General features: G+C 39.4%; 1 protein-coding gene across 49 annotated transcripts in view; it reads left to right on the forward strand.

The window, feature by feature from the left end:
* The window catches only part of Ptk2 (protein tyrosine kinase 2), a 347,380-nt gene that overhangs the window by 183,657 nt on the left and 149,644 nt on the right, over nucleotides 1–14,079 (forward strand). For all 49 annotated transcript variants that reach the window (XM_087187130.1, XM_087187131.1, XM_087187134.1 and 46 more), the window contains one exon: nucleotides 3,913–3,967. In XM_087187130.1, coding sequence (XP_087043256.1) covers nucleotides 3,913–3,967 — 55 coding nt within the window. The remainder of the gene's footprint in view (nucleotides 1–3,912; nucleotides 3,968–14,079) is intronic.

Here is a 14,079-nt window from a genome sequence, read left to right on the forward strand (position 1 = left end):
GTAATTAGCTGCATGTAGTTCGTTGCTACTGTATTGAAAAAACAGTTCTCACCTGATAATAGCTTGTCATTTATGTGTGCCTTCAAAGTTCCCTCCAAATTGATGTGGGAACCTAATAAATTGACATTTGACAATATTGTAAAAGCTTCCTCTGAGTTAGTTTCTTATCAGATGTGTTTAAATTCATCTAGGATGTGTTCTGTGGCAGTTAATGTAGTAATGAATTATAATAAAGGCCAGTATTTTTATTTGCTTTATGGTGCATTTTTAGCTTTTTGTTGTTGTAACCAAAATCTAAGGGAAAGAAAAGAAGGAAAGGTTTATTTTGGCTAATTGTTTCAGGGATTTCAGTCATGGTCAGCTGGCCCCATTGCTTTTTAGACCTATGGTGAGCCAAAAACATCATGGTAGAAGGGCATGGCAGAGAAGGGCATTGCTCACCTTATGTCAGCCAATAAGCAGAATGAGAGAGTCAGAGAGGAAGGGTCCAGGGAGCAGACAAAAGTCCCCAAGGTCACTTTTTCAAGACCCACTTCCTTCTCCTTGGCCCAACTGCCCATTTCTATCACCTCTCAATAATAGCATCACATTATGATTTCATCAGTAGATTAATCCACTAATTAATCCCACTCCCTTCTCTAGGCCCCACCTCTGAACATTGACACATTGGAAATCAAATCATCAAAACATGAATCTTTGGAGGAAATGTTATATTGAAAATGTTACATAAGTTGTATTTATTGTCTTATTCACTTAGGGGACAGCTATGTAGATTTAGGGCTCAAAGAAGTTTTATGCCCCCCACATAAGATGAAACTAGCACAGGTTAGTTTGTACCCTGTGAACAAGGGCCAGACGCAGAGTTGAAAGAGGTGTCCTCAGATTACAGTGGAATGGCCTACATGTCCCTGCCTGGTCTCCTGAGAGAGATCTAAATCTAGGTTTCTCTAATATGCTCTCCCTAAAATGTGGAACACAGCACCTTAGCTGCTTCTTGGAGTGCTCCACCACACAGCCCAAGGTAGGTTGTCTTCCTGATTAGAGTGTATTAGAGGTAGTGATCTGTCCCCCCCCCCATAATTTTGTGTACTTTAGTCTCATTTTTATTTTTGCACTGCCAAGTATCTAAACGTGTTCTAACATTAAAATCAATGTTATAAATTCATTATTACTCAAAAGTAGTTGTGAAAAGAAAACTATACATGGTATGCAGTGCCCTTAAGATTTTTTTTTTTCCTTAATGGAGTTGTGTTCACCTTTGAAGTCAGAGAAACACAGGAGCCAGTGATGCACACTTGTAATCCCAGCTACTCAGGAGGCTGAGGCAGGAAAATTACAAGTTTGAGGGCAGCCTGGGCAATTTATTTAGATCCTGTCTTTAAAAAATTACAAGGACTTGAGATGCAGTTCAGTGGTGGAGCACTTGCTTCCCTATCATATGCAAGGTCGTAGTTTCTCCCTAGTACCCCCCCCAATACGCACACACAAATTAACACAATTGCAGTCATTATTTTCACCATGCTTTCTTTAATTTTTCTTAAAATACATTACCCTCTTGGTCCATCTTTAATTCTTAGTAGTGACGGAAGTCGGGGCCCGGGATTTAGCTCAGTGGTTTCGCCGCCTGGTGCGCAAGCGCAAGGACCTGAGTTCGATTCCCGGTACCAAAAAAAAAAAAGAATTGCATAATATTAGTGACAGAAGTGAATACAATAAATTATTTTCTGTCTACCTGGTTTTGAGAAAAATAAATAACTAGCTGGACTAAGGGAAGTTGGCAGCTTCACAGTTGGACATCCCTACCCTGCTCGACTGGCATGTCCAGTCGTCTTGCAGATCCCTACTAAGAGAAAGTAGACCTTACCCTTCTGCACATGTCCAAAACAGATACCACCTGCTACTGTTTTCCCTGCCTGTCCCTGGTAGGACATTGCACTCTTTCTCCATCTCCCGCTCCTAGCAGCCCCAACGACTGTGTCAGTCCACAGGGTCGCCTTCGTGCACTACTTCTCACCACTTCTGCAGTCCACTCTTTGCCAGTCCCCTCCTTCCTGCACACCATTAGAGCACCCCTCCTTTCCACTGTACCGCTTTCACTCTCCATAGTCTTTGCAGGTCACAACTCCCTCTGCATAGCAGGCATCAGTCATATGAACCAAAACTCTCCTACAGGAAGGACTTCTAGGCTATTTCTACAAAAAAAGAAAACTGCTCCCCAGCGTTTTAGGCTCTTTATAAACACATTTAATCCTCAGCACCACTGTATGGGTAGGAATTGGCATCCCCATTTTACAAGTAGCTAACCTCATATTCACAACTGTTAATAGTTAATAACCAGACTTACCCTATGACAGAGCCAGATTCAAATCCTGAACTCTGATTTGAAAGTGATTGATTTGGGGCAGTAAGGAGAAGGGAAAGGAGGGGGAGTAAAAATGATCAAGTTGTGACACAGTTACGTGCCAGTTGTCCAAGATGAATGTGATTACTATGTATCTCAAACATATTTTAATTTGTATAGAAGTTACCTGAAAAGAAAATAGGGAAGAAGATTCTCAGAAATAATGCCCTAGAAATTCTAGTGTTTTTTGTTTTTTATTTAATATACAATTTTTTTAAATTTTCTTTTCCAGTAGTAATATCAAAATCCTTAAATTAGGAAGAACTAGGGTGGACATAATTTCCTTTGTGTATTTAATAATCAAATTAACTGTTGTGAGAAAGTAAGGAAGGGAAGTTACAAGCCAAAGTAGTTAGAGAGAAATGGAAAACTCTTAAAATCTAAGAGTTATATGAATTAACTGATAGGTAAAACCAGGAAACAGTATGTCATAGAGCCAAGAGAATTTGTAGGATGTGGTGAATATAATAATAGAATTTTTTAAAAAGTATAAGAGCTGCAATCAATTTTGGACTTAGCAAGAAGGAGTTCATTGGTTTAGCTTTTGTCTAGTCATTAGATTATAAAGAAAGGGATTAAAATGTTTGCACACAGGTTCAACTATATAAACTGACATTATTTCATTGTTTTTGATTATGAACTAACTCATAGTTGTGAAAGATATAACCCCTGTTTCTTCAGTTTGATACTTCAAATTCAGTTTATTTGTTGCCTTATATTTGTGTTTCACTTTTTTTCTTGATCCTTTTATATTTTCTGTATCTCCTGATTCATGTCTTTAAAGGCATTATTTCATTTTCGTAGCACACAAGTGCCATCTAGTGGTCAAAACACCTATTCCTTCCAAGCACTTTTCTTGGCCAAGTGTTCCAAAGCTCTTAATGATGACTGGTTTTATAGACTGACTTGAAGAAAATTGCTAGAAAATCTGGCATTTCTACACATTTAGCTTTTTGGCTAAGACAAATCACTTTATTTCTTTATCTTTGTCATTATGTGAAATTGCATTGATAAACTGTGATTAGGTGAATGAATTCTTTAACCAAAAAATTTATTTTAAAAAACAGTCAACTCAAAGATAAATGCGAAGGATTTCTTTTTTGTAAGGTGTCCAGTATATGCCCTGAATTCATTCCTAACCAGGCCAGCTACTTGCTTTAAAAATACAGTATTAGCCATTTGCAATTCATGTTTATAAGGATAATTTCCTACCAATAGCTGTCATTATGATTTGTAGAGAGGTAACATTTTAGAAGTCTTTTCAACGATGAGGATAAAAGAACAAAGATTCTGATGTATGCCAGTTACATTTGTTTTTTCTGTGCACAACTAGAAATTATTTGTCCCAATCCTTCCAGGAGTACACTGGTAAATCAGAGTTTTATAATATTTGTTTCCTTCCTAAATGATATTTGAAAGGATAATTTGAAGTGCTTATATGTTCTTGCAGATATATCATTATTAATGATTTGGTGGTGATTTTTTTTAACATACTTCTTTTTATATTTCAGAAAAGATGTTGGTTTGAAGCGATTTTTTCCTAAGAGTTTACTGGATTCTGTCAAGGTAATTAGAGTCTCTTTTGTCATAATCAAATAATGAAGTTGTGCCAATACCTTTCCCTAATAATTGTTTTTGTGAAAATAAAATAATGTAGTTTTCCCCCTACATGTAAAAGCTATAATGTAAAAAAAACTGAGTTACTCTAGTCATAATAATAGCAAGTAGATTTTTATAGATTTAGCTTTCTTCTATAAAATGATGGTTTACTTCTTGATCATATATGATATGGAGCTAGATATAAAGCTAAAAATGTTACATGCATGTCACTTTCACCTAGGTCTTTAAAGTTACAGATAATGTTGACCCACAGAAGAACAAGAATAATATATGAAAGAACTGTAGTTGTAGAATCATGAATATTTCGAGTGTGCATATCTGAATATTTTCATGTGTATATGCATATCAATGCATTCTATGTGTGTACTTATCAGTGCATTCTCTATATGTGTATACCAGTGTTCTCTGTGCATGTATACCAGTATATTCTCTGTGTGCACACCAAATGTGCGTGGGTACGTGTGTGTGTGCCAGTGCATTTTGAACGTGTCTACTCCTGTTTCTACCATGTGGACTCTTCCATGTTAGACAAGATTAGGCGGGTTTTAGGGTGGTATGGCTGTAGACACTTTTTCATATTAGTAACTTTGGCAGCCCTCTGTTCCTAACCTTCCCTCTAGTCCTCATTCTGAGAGAAATAACTGGGGCCAGGGAGGGGAAACTTTGTTTATTTTTGGATTTTTTGAAACAGGATCTTGCTAAGAGGTCTGGCTGACCTTGAACTCATTATGTAGCTTAGAATGGCCTGGAACTCATAGCAATCCTCCTGCCTCAGCCTTCTGAGTGCTGGGATTACAGGCGTGTGCCACCATACCGGCAGGGAGGGGAGACTTGAAGTGTGATTTCCTAGCTAATCCAGAACACATGTCCAGACATTCAAATGCAACAGGAAGACACAAACTATGGGGTCAGGATAGAGTCCAGCTCATATGAACTCTGCCATTCACTACCCTCTTGATACAGGGCTTGATTTCTCATTTCCACAAAAAAGAAAATATTTTGTATTTGGTATGAATAGTAATAGAACCTGTCAAATAGCAATTCATAAACAGTGGCAGTTACTGCTTGTTTTCTGTTATTACAAGGGTCTTGTTCTACCTCCTACCAACTGACGCCCAAGCAGGATAAGATGTGCATTATGAGAGAATGTCACATGATACAGAAAGCCACAATATTGATTATGTCCAAAGCATGTTGTAAGCAATGCAGGCTGTGAAGAGTTAAATCCCTCAGTTTGCTTACTTTAAGAAATGAGTCTCACTGAAGCTATGTGACTCACAGAAGTATCTTATGAGCACTTCGGTAGTGTACAGGTCAACATGACCTCCCCAATAATGGCAATGGCCAAGACCAGAATAATGGCTTATGAAGCTGTGGGGCTAATACGAGATAACATGCGTAGCTGAGGTTGGTGTAAATGGTACCCAAATTTCATTTCCACAATTAGTGCCTTTATAGCTATAAGGACAGTGTTCTAATTAAAACTATGTATTTTCTCTATCTTGTTTCTAGTTTGAAAGTGCTTTTTCTCTTCTCTTTAAAGCTTTGCCTGCATTAATTGCCATAGTAACTGCACATACTGCACATCTGTACACTTATTGCGCCTTTACCCTAATTGATGAATAATAAAATTTGGTGGATATGACTGACTGGGGTCTTTTTCTGGAAATCCAGCATTAGCTGTCCGAGTGCTCTCTTTCTTTCTCTTAGTTCTGTTTTAGTGTATTTTTTCCTTCAGCCTTGCGTTGCATACTGAGCTGGTGGAGACTAGAGACTTTCTGCAGGGGTCTCTAGAAGCATAATGGTTCAGAAAACTGGCTCCAAAACCAGCCTGCCTTGGTAAAAACCTTGCTTCAGTGTAAATTGCCTGTGACTTTGGAAAAGTTACTTATTCTTCTGTATTTTAGTTTCCACATTTTTAATATATGGGTAAACCATAGGATTTAGTGAGTGGTTAGTATGTTCAGAGTCACAAAAGATGAGTATGGTATTGTGTCCAGCATGCAAGAAGGAGCAGCATGCTCATTCCCACTGAGTATAGAAGGCAGAAAGGTGATACTTTCATAGCATGACTCTGAGAACAGTTTCCACATGTGTTTCCCAGCAGCCATGGTTTTCTCTGTTCTCTGAACATAGCACTGTTCCGCGAACTGTGGTTGGGTGACAGTATTGATATAATTAGAGCCAGCAATCTGTGACAAAAGCCCCATATCTAGACCAGTGTCCTGTCCACTCTCTGACCTATCAGAGTAGGGTGTGAGGACTAGTTCCTGCTGCCCTAAGCCTGGAGAGTGGCAGCATGTTTCCCTTTCTCACTTACCTTCTGGATGATCTCATGGGTAACACAGATATAGAAGTATATGCATATAATAAGACCTGTATAAGGATAATAGAGGAAAAATGTGCTCTTTCTAATGTTTTTTTTTCTAGCGATGTTACTTTCCCATTCAGTCTGATGAAACAATAGAGCAAGTTGTTGGGCTCAAGCTCTTCCAGAGTGTAGTTCTGTTTCAGAGCCCACTCTTCTTAGTGTCGCAGAGGACAAGACTACAGACAGAGATGCTGTCCCCATCGGCAGGTTACCCACTGACCAGTGGCACAAGCAAATTGCTACAGATTTTGCAATCAGAGGACAAAGAGCTTTAAGCCTAGTTCTTTGAGGTATCTCCATACTGATTTCCACAGTGGTTGCACTAGTCTGCACCCCCACCAACAATGGAGAAGGGCTCCTTTCTCCCTACACCCCCGCCAGCATTTGTCATTGGTTGATTTCTTGATAGCAGCCATTCTTTGTGGGGTGAGGTGGAATCTCAGTGTTGTTTTCATCTGCATCTCTTGAATGACCAGTGATGTTGAACATTTTTTCATATATTTGTTTGCTGCTTTTACTTCTTTGCCTGAGAAATGTCTGTTCATTTCAGATACCCATTTTTGAGTTGGGTCTTTGAATTTGTGGGATCTGATTTTTTTCAGTTCTTTATATATTCTAGATAGTAGTCCTTTGTCTAAGGTACAGTTGCTGAAAATTTTTTCCCACATTGTAGGTTGTCTCTTAGCTCTGTTGGTGGTTTCTCTTGCAGTGCAGAAGCTTATTAATAAGATGAGATCCCAGTTGTTGATTCTTTGTGCAAGTTCCTGTGCCACTGAGGTTTTGTTCATAAAGTCTTTTCCTATGCCAGTGTCTTCAAGAGTCAAAGAGCTTTAAATGAAGGTTGCCACAGTGGTGATAGTTTGAAGCCAGATGTGGGGTACTAGGGAAGCAAGAGAACAATAGAGTTGTGTCCCTCAGGAGGGTTACTGGTGTGGTCCAGCCATACTCCTATTGGGGGAATGGGAATCTCATTTTGACTGGAATGTCTCTGCTGTGAGAACTGAGGAGGCTAGGAAGACCCTTGAGTGGAAGAATGGCCCTTCTGCACAAATCTACTGGGGGTGGGTTGAGCAGAAAATAGTGGAGACATTCAAGCAATGGTGAGCCACAGTTTCAGTGACTTTTCATTTTCATTGGCCAGAAGAGTATTCTACGCAGTGTTAAATTAATGACTCTTGTCACATAAATAGTATCAATCAATGAATTCTAAACAGTGAGGCTTAGAGGACTCAAAATAGGTCTCTTCAAATCTTTAGCTATAGAAGCATTTACTACAAGAAGTATGACTTCTTTGTTTGTGAGCCTAGGATATTATCTTGGGTTTAAAGTGAACCTTAGAGGGCCAGGGATTTAGTTCAGTGGTTCCGTCTCTCATCCACAAGGTCCAGGGTTCGATCCCCAAGGGGGCTGGGGGAGATATATAGTCTAGTGAATGAGGTGAAAGAGCACATAGCAAGATATTTTTATTTGACAGAAACTGCCATAGCAGAAGAAATATGTGACGCAGAATGTTGTCATAATCAAGGATGAAACCATTTGCCCATTCTTCAGGCTGTTTTCTATGTGTATTCCTGACTTCTCAAGTAGCCTAATCAGGAATTCATATCCTTAGGCCAAGGTTTCTTTACCTTTACGTAATTCTTTCAGCATTACACTGATGGTCATAATACTTGTGCCGGGGTATGGTTCTTTATAAAGATATGCACATGTATTTCTTATTTCTTCTGGAATTGTAGAAAGGCTGTCAGTTAACATTTGTTTTTCCATAAACAAGCTCCATCAGTACATTTCTTTTTCCAAAATCCATTTTGTTAGGCCGGGGATTTAGCTCAGTGGTTTTGCCTCCTGCTGCGCAAGCACAAGGACCTGAGTTCGATTCCCGGTACCAAAAACCAAACAAACAAAAGCCATTTTGTTTTGCCTGCTCTTTCCCCTTGTATGTACATTTGTAGAGGATTATTTGTAATTAATATTCACATTGAACTGTTGAAAGATTACTTCGTTATACTTGGTGGAACTTGAATTAGCTACCTTAGATGCCAAAAACAGAATCTTGGATGTATGTACCTCAGTTACCAAAAGTAATTTGCTAGCCCGCTGCAGACAGGCAGGTCTGTGCACGCCCTACCGAGGTCCTGAGTCACGCAGAAGACGCCAAATCACCCCGCTGCAGACAGGCAGGTCTGCCCACATGCTGCCGAGGTCCCCAGTCGCGCGGAACACACGCCGAATCAACCCGCTGCAGACAGGCAGGTCTGTGCACGCCCTACCGAGGTCCTCAGTCACGCGGAAGACACCGAATCACCCCACTGCAGACAGGCAGCCACCTGATTCCACCTTACCAAGGCGCAGAGAACACCAGACCACCAGACCAAGGTACTGAGTCCCACTGTTCCTGGCCCAGAGGTAGGGGCTTCTGAGCCGTCATCCCACTGCTCCTGGTCCAGAGGAAGGGGCTTCCCAATCACCATCCCTCCCGCTGCTCCTGGCCCAGAGGAAGGGGCTTCCGGGCCACCATCCCACTGCTCCTGGTCCAGAGGAAGGGGTTTCCCGGCCACCATCCCTCCGGCTGCTCCCAGCCCATAGGAAAGGGCTTTTGGATCACCATCCCTACCGCTGCTCCCGGCCCCTGTCCCACCTCACCCAGCTCAGAGAAGGTAATCTGTGCAGGCACTAACAGCCCCCCGCCCCAGTCGAAATGAGAAAACATGTAAATAAGTCTCAAAACCAGACTTCCAGATCACCTACAGCAACCCCAAAGGGAAATGAGATGGAACACTCTGATACTCAACCACCTGGACCCACTGAACTGGCAACAAAAGGGGATCTGGAAAAAGTGAAATCAGAAATAATTTCTCAGATAACAGGAGAAATTGTGCCCCTAGTGCAAGACATGATTAATAAATCTAGAGAGGAGCTCAGGAACATGATGGAATCCCAACGTAAGAAACAAATGGAATCCATAAAACAGCTGCAAATAGATTTCCAGGACATGAAGAACTCCATTGAAAGTCTACACAGCAGAATGAGCCAATGTGAGGACAGAATTTCAGATATAGAAGATAAGATTGCAATTAGTGACCAGGAAAAGAAAAATTGCTTCAAAATTATAAGGGAACATGAGAAATCAATCCAGCAGCTGCTAGATGATGCAAACAAGAATAACATAAGACTGATTGGGCTCAATGAAGAAACAGGAGAGAGTGGAGATGACATAAAAAACCTCTTCACAGAAATAATGGCAGAAAACTTCCCAAGCAGGGGAAAAGAGCTTGACATACAGATAAGTGAGGCATATAGGACTCCAAATAGCCTTGATCAAAAAAAAAATCTACACATAGGCATATAATTGTTAAGATTCCAGAAACACAACAGAAGAACAAAGTTCTCCAAGCAGTCAGAGAAAAGAAACAAATCACATACAAAGGAAAGCCCATCAGAATCACAGCAGACTTCTCAACACAAACCATCAAGGCAAGAAGAGCTTGGAGTGACATATTCCAAGCCCTAAAAGAAAACAGCCTCCAACCCAGATTGATGTACCCTGCAAAACTATCTTTCAAAATGGATGGAGATACTTTCATGACAAAGAGCACCTTAGGAACTTCGTGAATACCAAACCAGCACTCCAAAGAATTTTACACAATAGCCTAGGAACAGACATTGAGGATCACAATCCCAGGAAGCAAAGCAGAATGAACCCATCTGGCATGACAAGAAATTAAATGTAAAGGAGAACCCAACAAAAATAAGAAGTCATGGCAATGACAAGTCAATACGTTTCAGTTATAACCATCAACATTAATGGTCTCAATTCACCAATCAAAAGAAATAGACTGGCAGAATGGGTCAAGAAGCAAAATCCAACAATATGCTGCATACAAGAAACACACTTAATTCAAAAGGAAACTCATAGACTGAAAGTGAAAGGGTGGAAAACAATACTCCATGTGACAGGAACCCGAAAAAAAGCAGGAGTAGCTATCCTCTTTGCGGATCAAGTAGATTTCAAACCAACACTAATTAAGAGAGACGAAGAAGGACACTACATCCTTGTAAAGGGAAGAATCCAAGAGGAAGAGATGACAATCATAAATATCTATGCACCAAACACTAGTGCACCCAACTACATAAAACAAATACTAATGGACATGAAAAGCCATATATGCACTAATACAATTGTAGTGGGGAACCTCAACACCTCACTGTCACAAATAGATAGAACAACTAGACTAAAAATAAGTAATGAAATACTAGAACTCAATCCAACTCCTGAACAAATGAACTAAACAGACGTTTACAGAGTCTTCCACCCCACAAAAGCAGAATACACATTCTTCTCAGCTGCACATGGGTCATTCTCCAAAATAGACCACATACTCACACATAGAACATGTTTAAGTAAGTGCAAAGGAATTGAAGTTATCCCCTGTATATTATCAGATCATAGTGCGATGAAATTGGAGATCCATAGCAAAAGAAACTCAAAAAATTTCATAAACACATGGAAATTGAACAACACACTTCTGAATAACCAATGGGTCACAGAGGAAATTAAAGAAGAAATCAGACAGTTCCTTCAATTAAATGACAATGACAATACAACATTTCGGAATCTATGGGACACAATGAAAGCAGTCTTATGAGGGAAATTCATAGCAGTGAATACGCATATTAGGAAAACAGAACAAGCCCAATTACGATACAAAAAATCAATGAAGCCAAGAGTTGGTTCTTTGAAAGAATTAACAAAATTGATAAACCTTTAGTCAACCTTGTCAGAATAAGGAAAGAAAAGGCCCAAATCCATGCAATTAGGAATGAAAAGGGTGAAACTACAACAGACCCAGCAGAAATCCAGAGGATCATCAATACCTACTTCCAGTACCTATATGCCAATAAGATGGACAACACAGAAGAAATGGACAGATTCCTAGATACACATGAATTACCAAAGTTGAACGAAGAAGACCTAAAAATTCTGAACAACCCAATATCAACCAATGAAATTGAAAATGTAATTAAAAACTTATCACCTAAGAAAAGCCCAGGCCCTGATGGCTTCAACTGCTGAATTCTACAAGACATTTAGAGAGGAACTGCTGCCACTACTGTTTAAACTCTTCAGTGAAATTGAAAGGGAAGCAATACTCCCATATTCCTTCCTGGAAGCAAGCATCACCTTGATCCCCAAAGCAGAGAAAGACCCAACTGAAAAAGAGAACTATAGGCCAATCTCACTAATGAACAGAGATGCAAAAATCCTTAATAAGATACTGGCAAATAGAATGCAGAAGATCATCAAGAAGATCATACACCCTGATCAAGTGGGATTCATCCCAGGGATGCAGGGATGGTTCAATATATGAAAATCAATTAATGTAATATACTATATCAATAGAGCCAAGAACAAAAACCATATGATTATCTCCATAGACGCAGAAAAGGCATTTGACAAAATGCAACATGCATTTATGATAAAAACCCTACAAAAAATTGGAATAGATGGTCTCTACCTCAAACTGATAGAAGCCATCTATGAAAAACCAACTGCCAATATCATACTAAATGGTCAAAAACTGAAATCCTTCACACTAAAATCAGGAACAAGACAAGGATGTCCACTATCACCACTCTTGTTCAATATAGTTCTGGAAACAGCCACGGCAATTAGACAAGAGAAGGAAATCAAAAGAATAAAGGTAGGAAATGAAGAAGTCAAATTGTCATTATTTGCAGATGACATGATACTCTATATAGAAGACCCCAAGAACTCCACCAAAAGTCTTCTAGACTTAATAACCAAATTCAGTCAAGTAGCTGGTTACAAGGTCAACACACAAAAATCAATAGCTTTCCTCTACACCAATGACAGACTCACTGAGAGAGAAATAGGGCAAATAATTCCTTTCACAATAGCATCCAAAAAACTGAAATACCTAGGAATCATCCTAACGAAAGAAATCAAAGACCTCTTCTCTGAAAACTATGGCACTCTGAAAAGAGAGATTGAAGATGATATCAGAAAATGGACAGACATCCCCTGCTCCTGGGTAGGAAGGCTTAATATAGTGAAAATGGCCATACTTCCAAAACTGCTATATAGATTTAATGCAATTCCAATTGAGATCCCAGCAGCATACTTCATAGACCTCGAGAAAACAATCCAAAAATTCATTTGGAATAAGAAGAGACCCAGAATAGCAAAAGCAATTCTAGGTAACAGAGACATGGCAGGGGTTATCACAATCCCCAACCTGCAACTCTACTACAAAGCTACTGTGATAAAAACAGCATGGTACTGGCAAAGAAACAGACTTGAGGACCAGTGGAACAGATTAGAAGATGCAGAAACAACGCCAGACACACTCAGCCATCTCATCTTCGACAAAGGAGCCAAACACTCTCACTGGAGGAAAGATAGCCTGTTTAATAAATGGTGCTGGAAAAATTGGGCTTCAACTTGCCAAAGATTAAAACTAGACCTGTATCTCTCACCATGCACTAAACTAAAATCAAAATGGATTAAAGATCTAAATATTAAAATAGAAACTCTGAACCAGTTGGAACAGAGGTTAGGTAGAACCCTTGAAGACATGGGTGTAGGAAAAGATTTTATGAACAAAACCTCAGTTGCCCGTGAACTAGCACAAACAATCATACCACAGTGATATATGGGCACCCATGTTCATAGCAGTGCAGTTTGTAATAGCTAAAACTTGGAAACAGCCCAAATGCCCATCAGCTGGAGACTGGATAAAGAAAATGTGGTTTTTTAATAAAATGGAGTACTACTCAGCCATCAAAAATGAGAAGTTAGAGACATTTATAGCTAAGTGGATGCACATTGAGGCGATACTCTTAAGTGAAATAAATAGGACACAGATGTGTAAATACCGAATAGTTTCTCTGGTGTGAGAAACTGAAAGGGTAAATAAGGACTAAATGTATAATAGGTCATGTGAAATAGGAAGAAAAGGGGCAAAGAGGAAGGAAGTGGGAGAGCTAGGGGAAAGGATAGAAGGGAATGGGATTAATATGAGAAAATGGAAAAATAGGAACAAAATTTTTGTAAATAGGGCTGGAGGGATTGAAGGGAGGGCTGGGCAAGGGTGAAAAACAAGAACCAAGAGAGACTATGTAAAGGTGCAAATTTCCAATGATGAATGTCATTATATTGTATACCTAAAATGTACCAATGATTAGAATGAATAATCGATAATGTAAAATGGGAAGAAAAGGTCCAAAGGGGTAGGGGTAGCGGGAGGGGCAGGGGATAGGAAAGAAGGGAAATAATAATGCTGAGAAATGGAAAAAATGGAAATAAAGTCTTTGTAAATAGGGAAGGGTGGAGGGCGTCATGTTAGGGCTAGGAATGGGGAAAAAATAAGAACCAAGATGCATTATATAAAGGTACAATTCCCACTGAGAAATGTAATTGTGTTGTATACCTACAATGTACCAATAAAAGAATTTAATACAAAAAAAAGTAATTTGCAAGATATTTTATTAATAATGTTTTAAAATTTTATTTTATTTTATCCCACTTCCCCTCCTTATGTATAAAAGCTTTGTTTCCATTTTATCCTTCTATTTTCACTTTTTTCTTGTCTCTTCCTTCCTTTCTCCCTCCCTCCTCCCTTGTTCTCCTTCCCATTTGAACACTTTCTTCCCATTTCCCAATGTT

This window comes from Heterocephalus glaber, unplaced genomic scaffold (genome assembly GCF_053883595.1).
Source record: "Heterocephalus glaber isolate CG9 unplaced genomic scaffold, H.glaber_assembly_v1.0 deba00000281, whole genome shotgun sequence".
Taxonomy (NCBI): Eukaryota; Metazoa; Chordata; class Mammalia; order Rodentia; family Bathyergidae; genus Heterocephalus; species Heterocephalus glaber.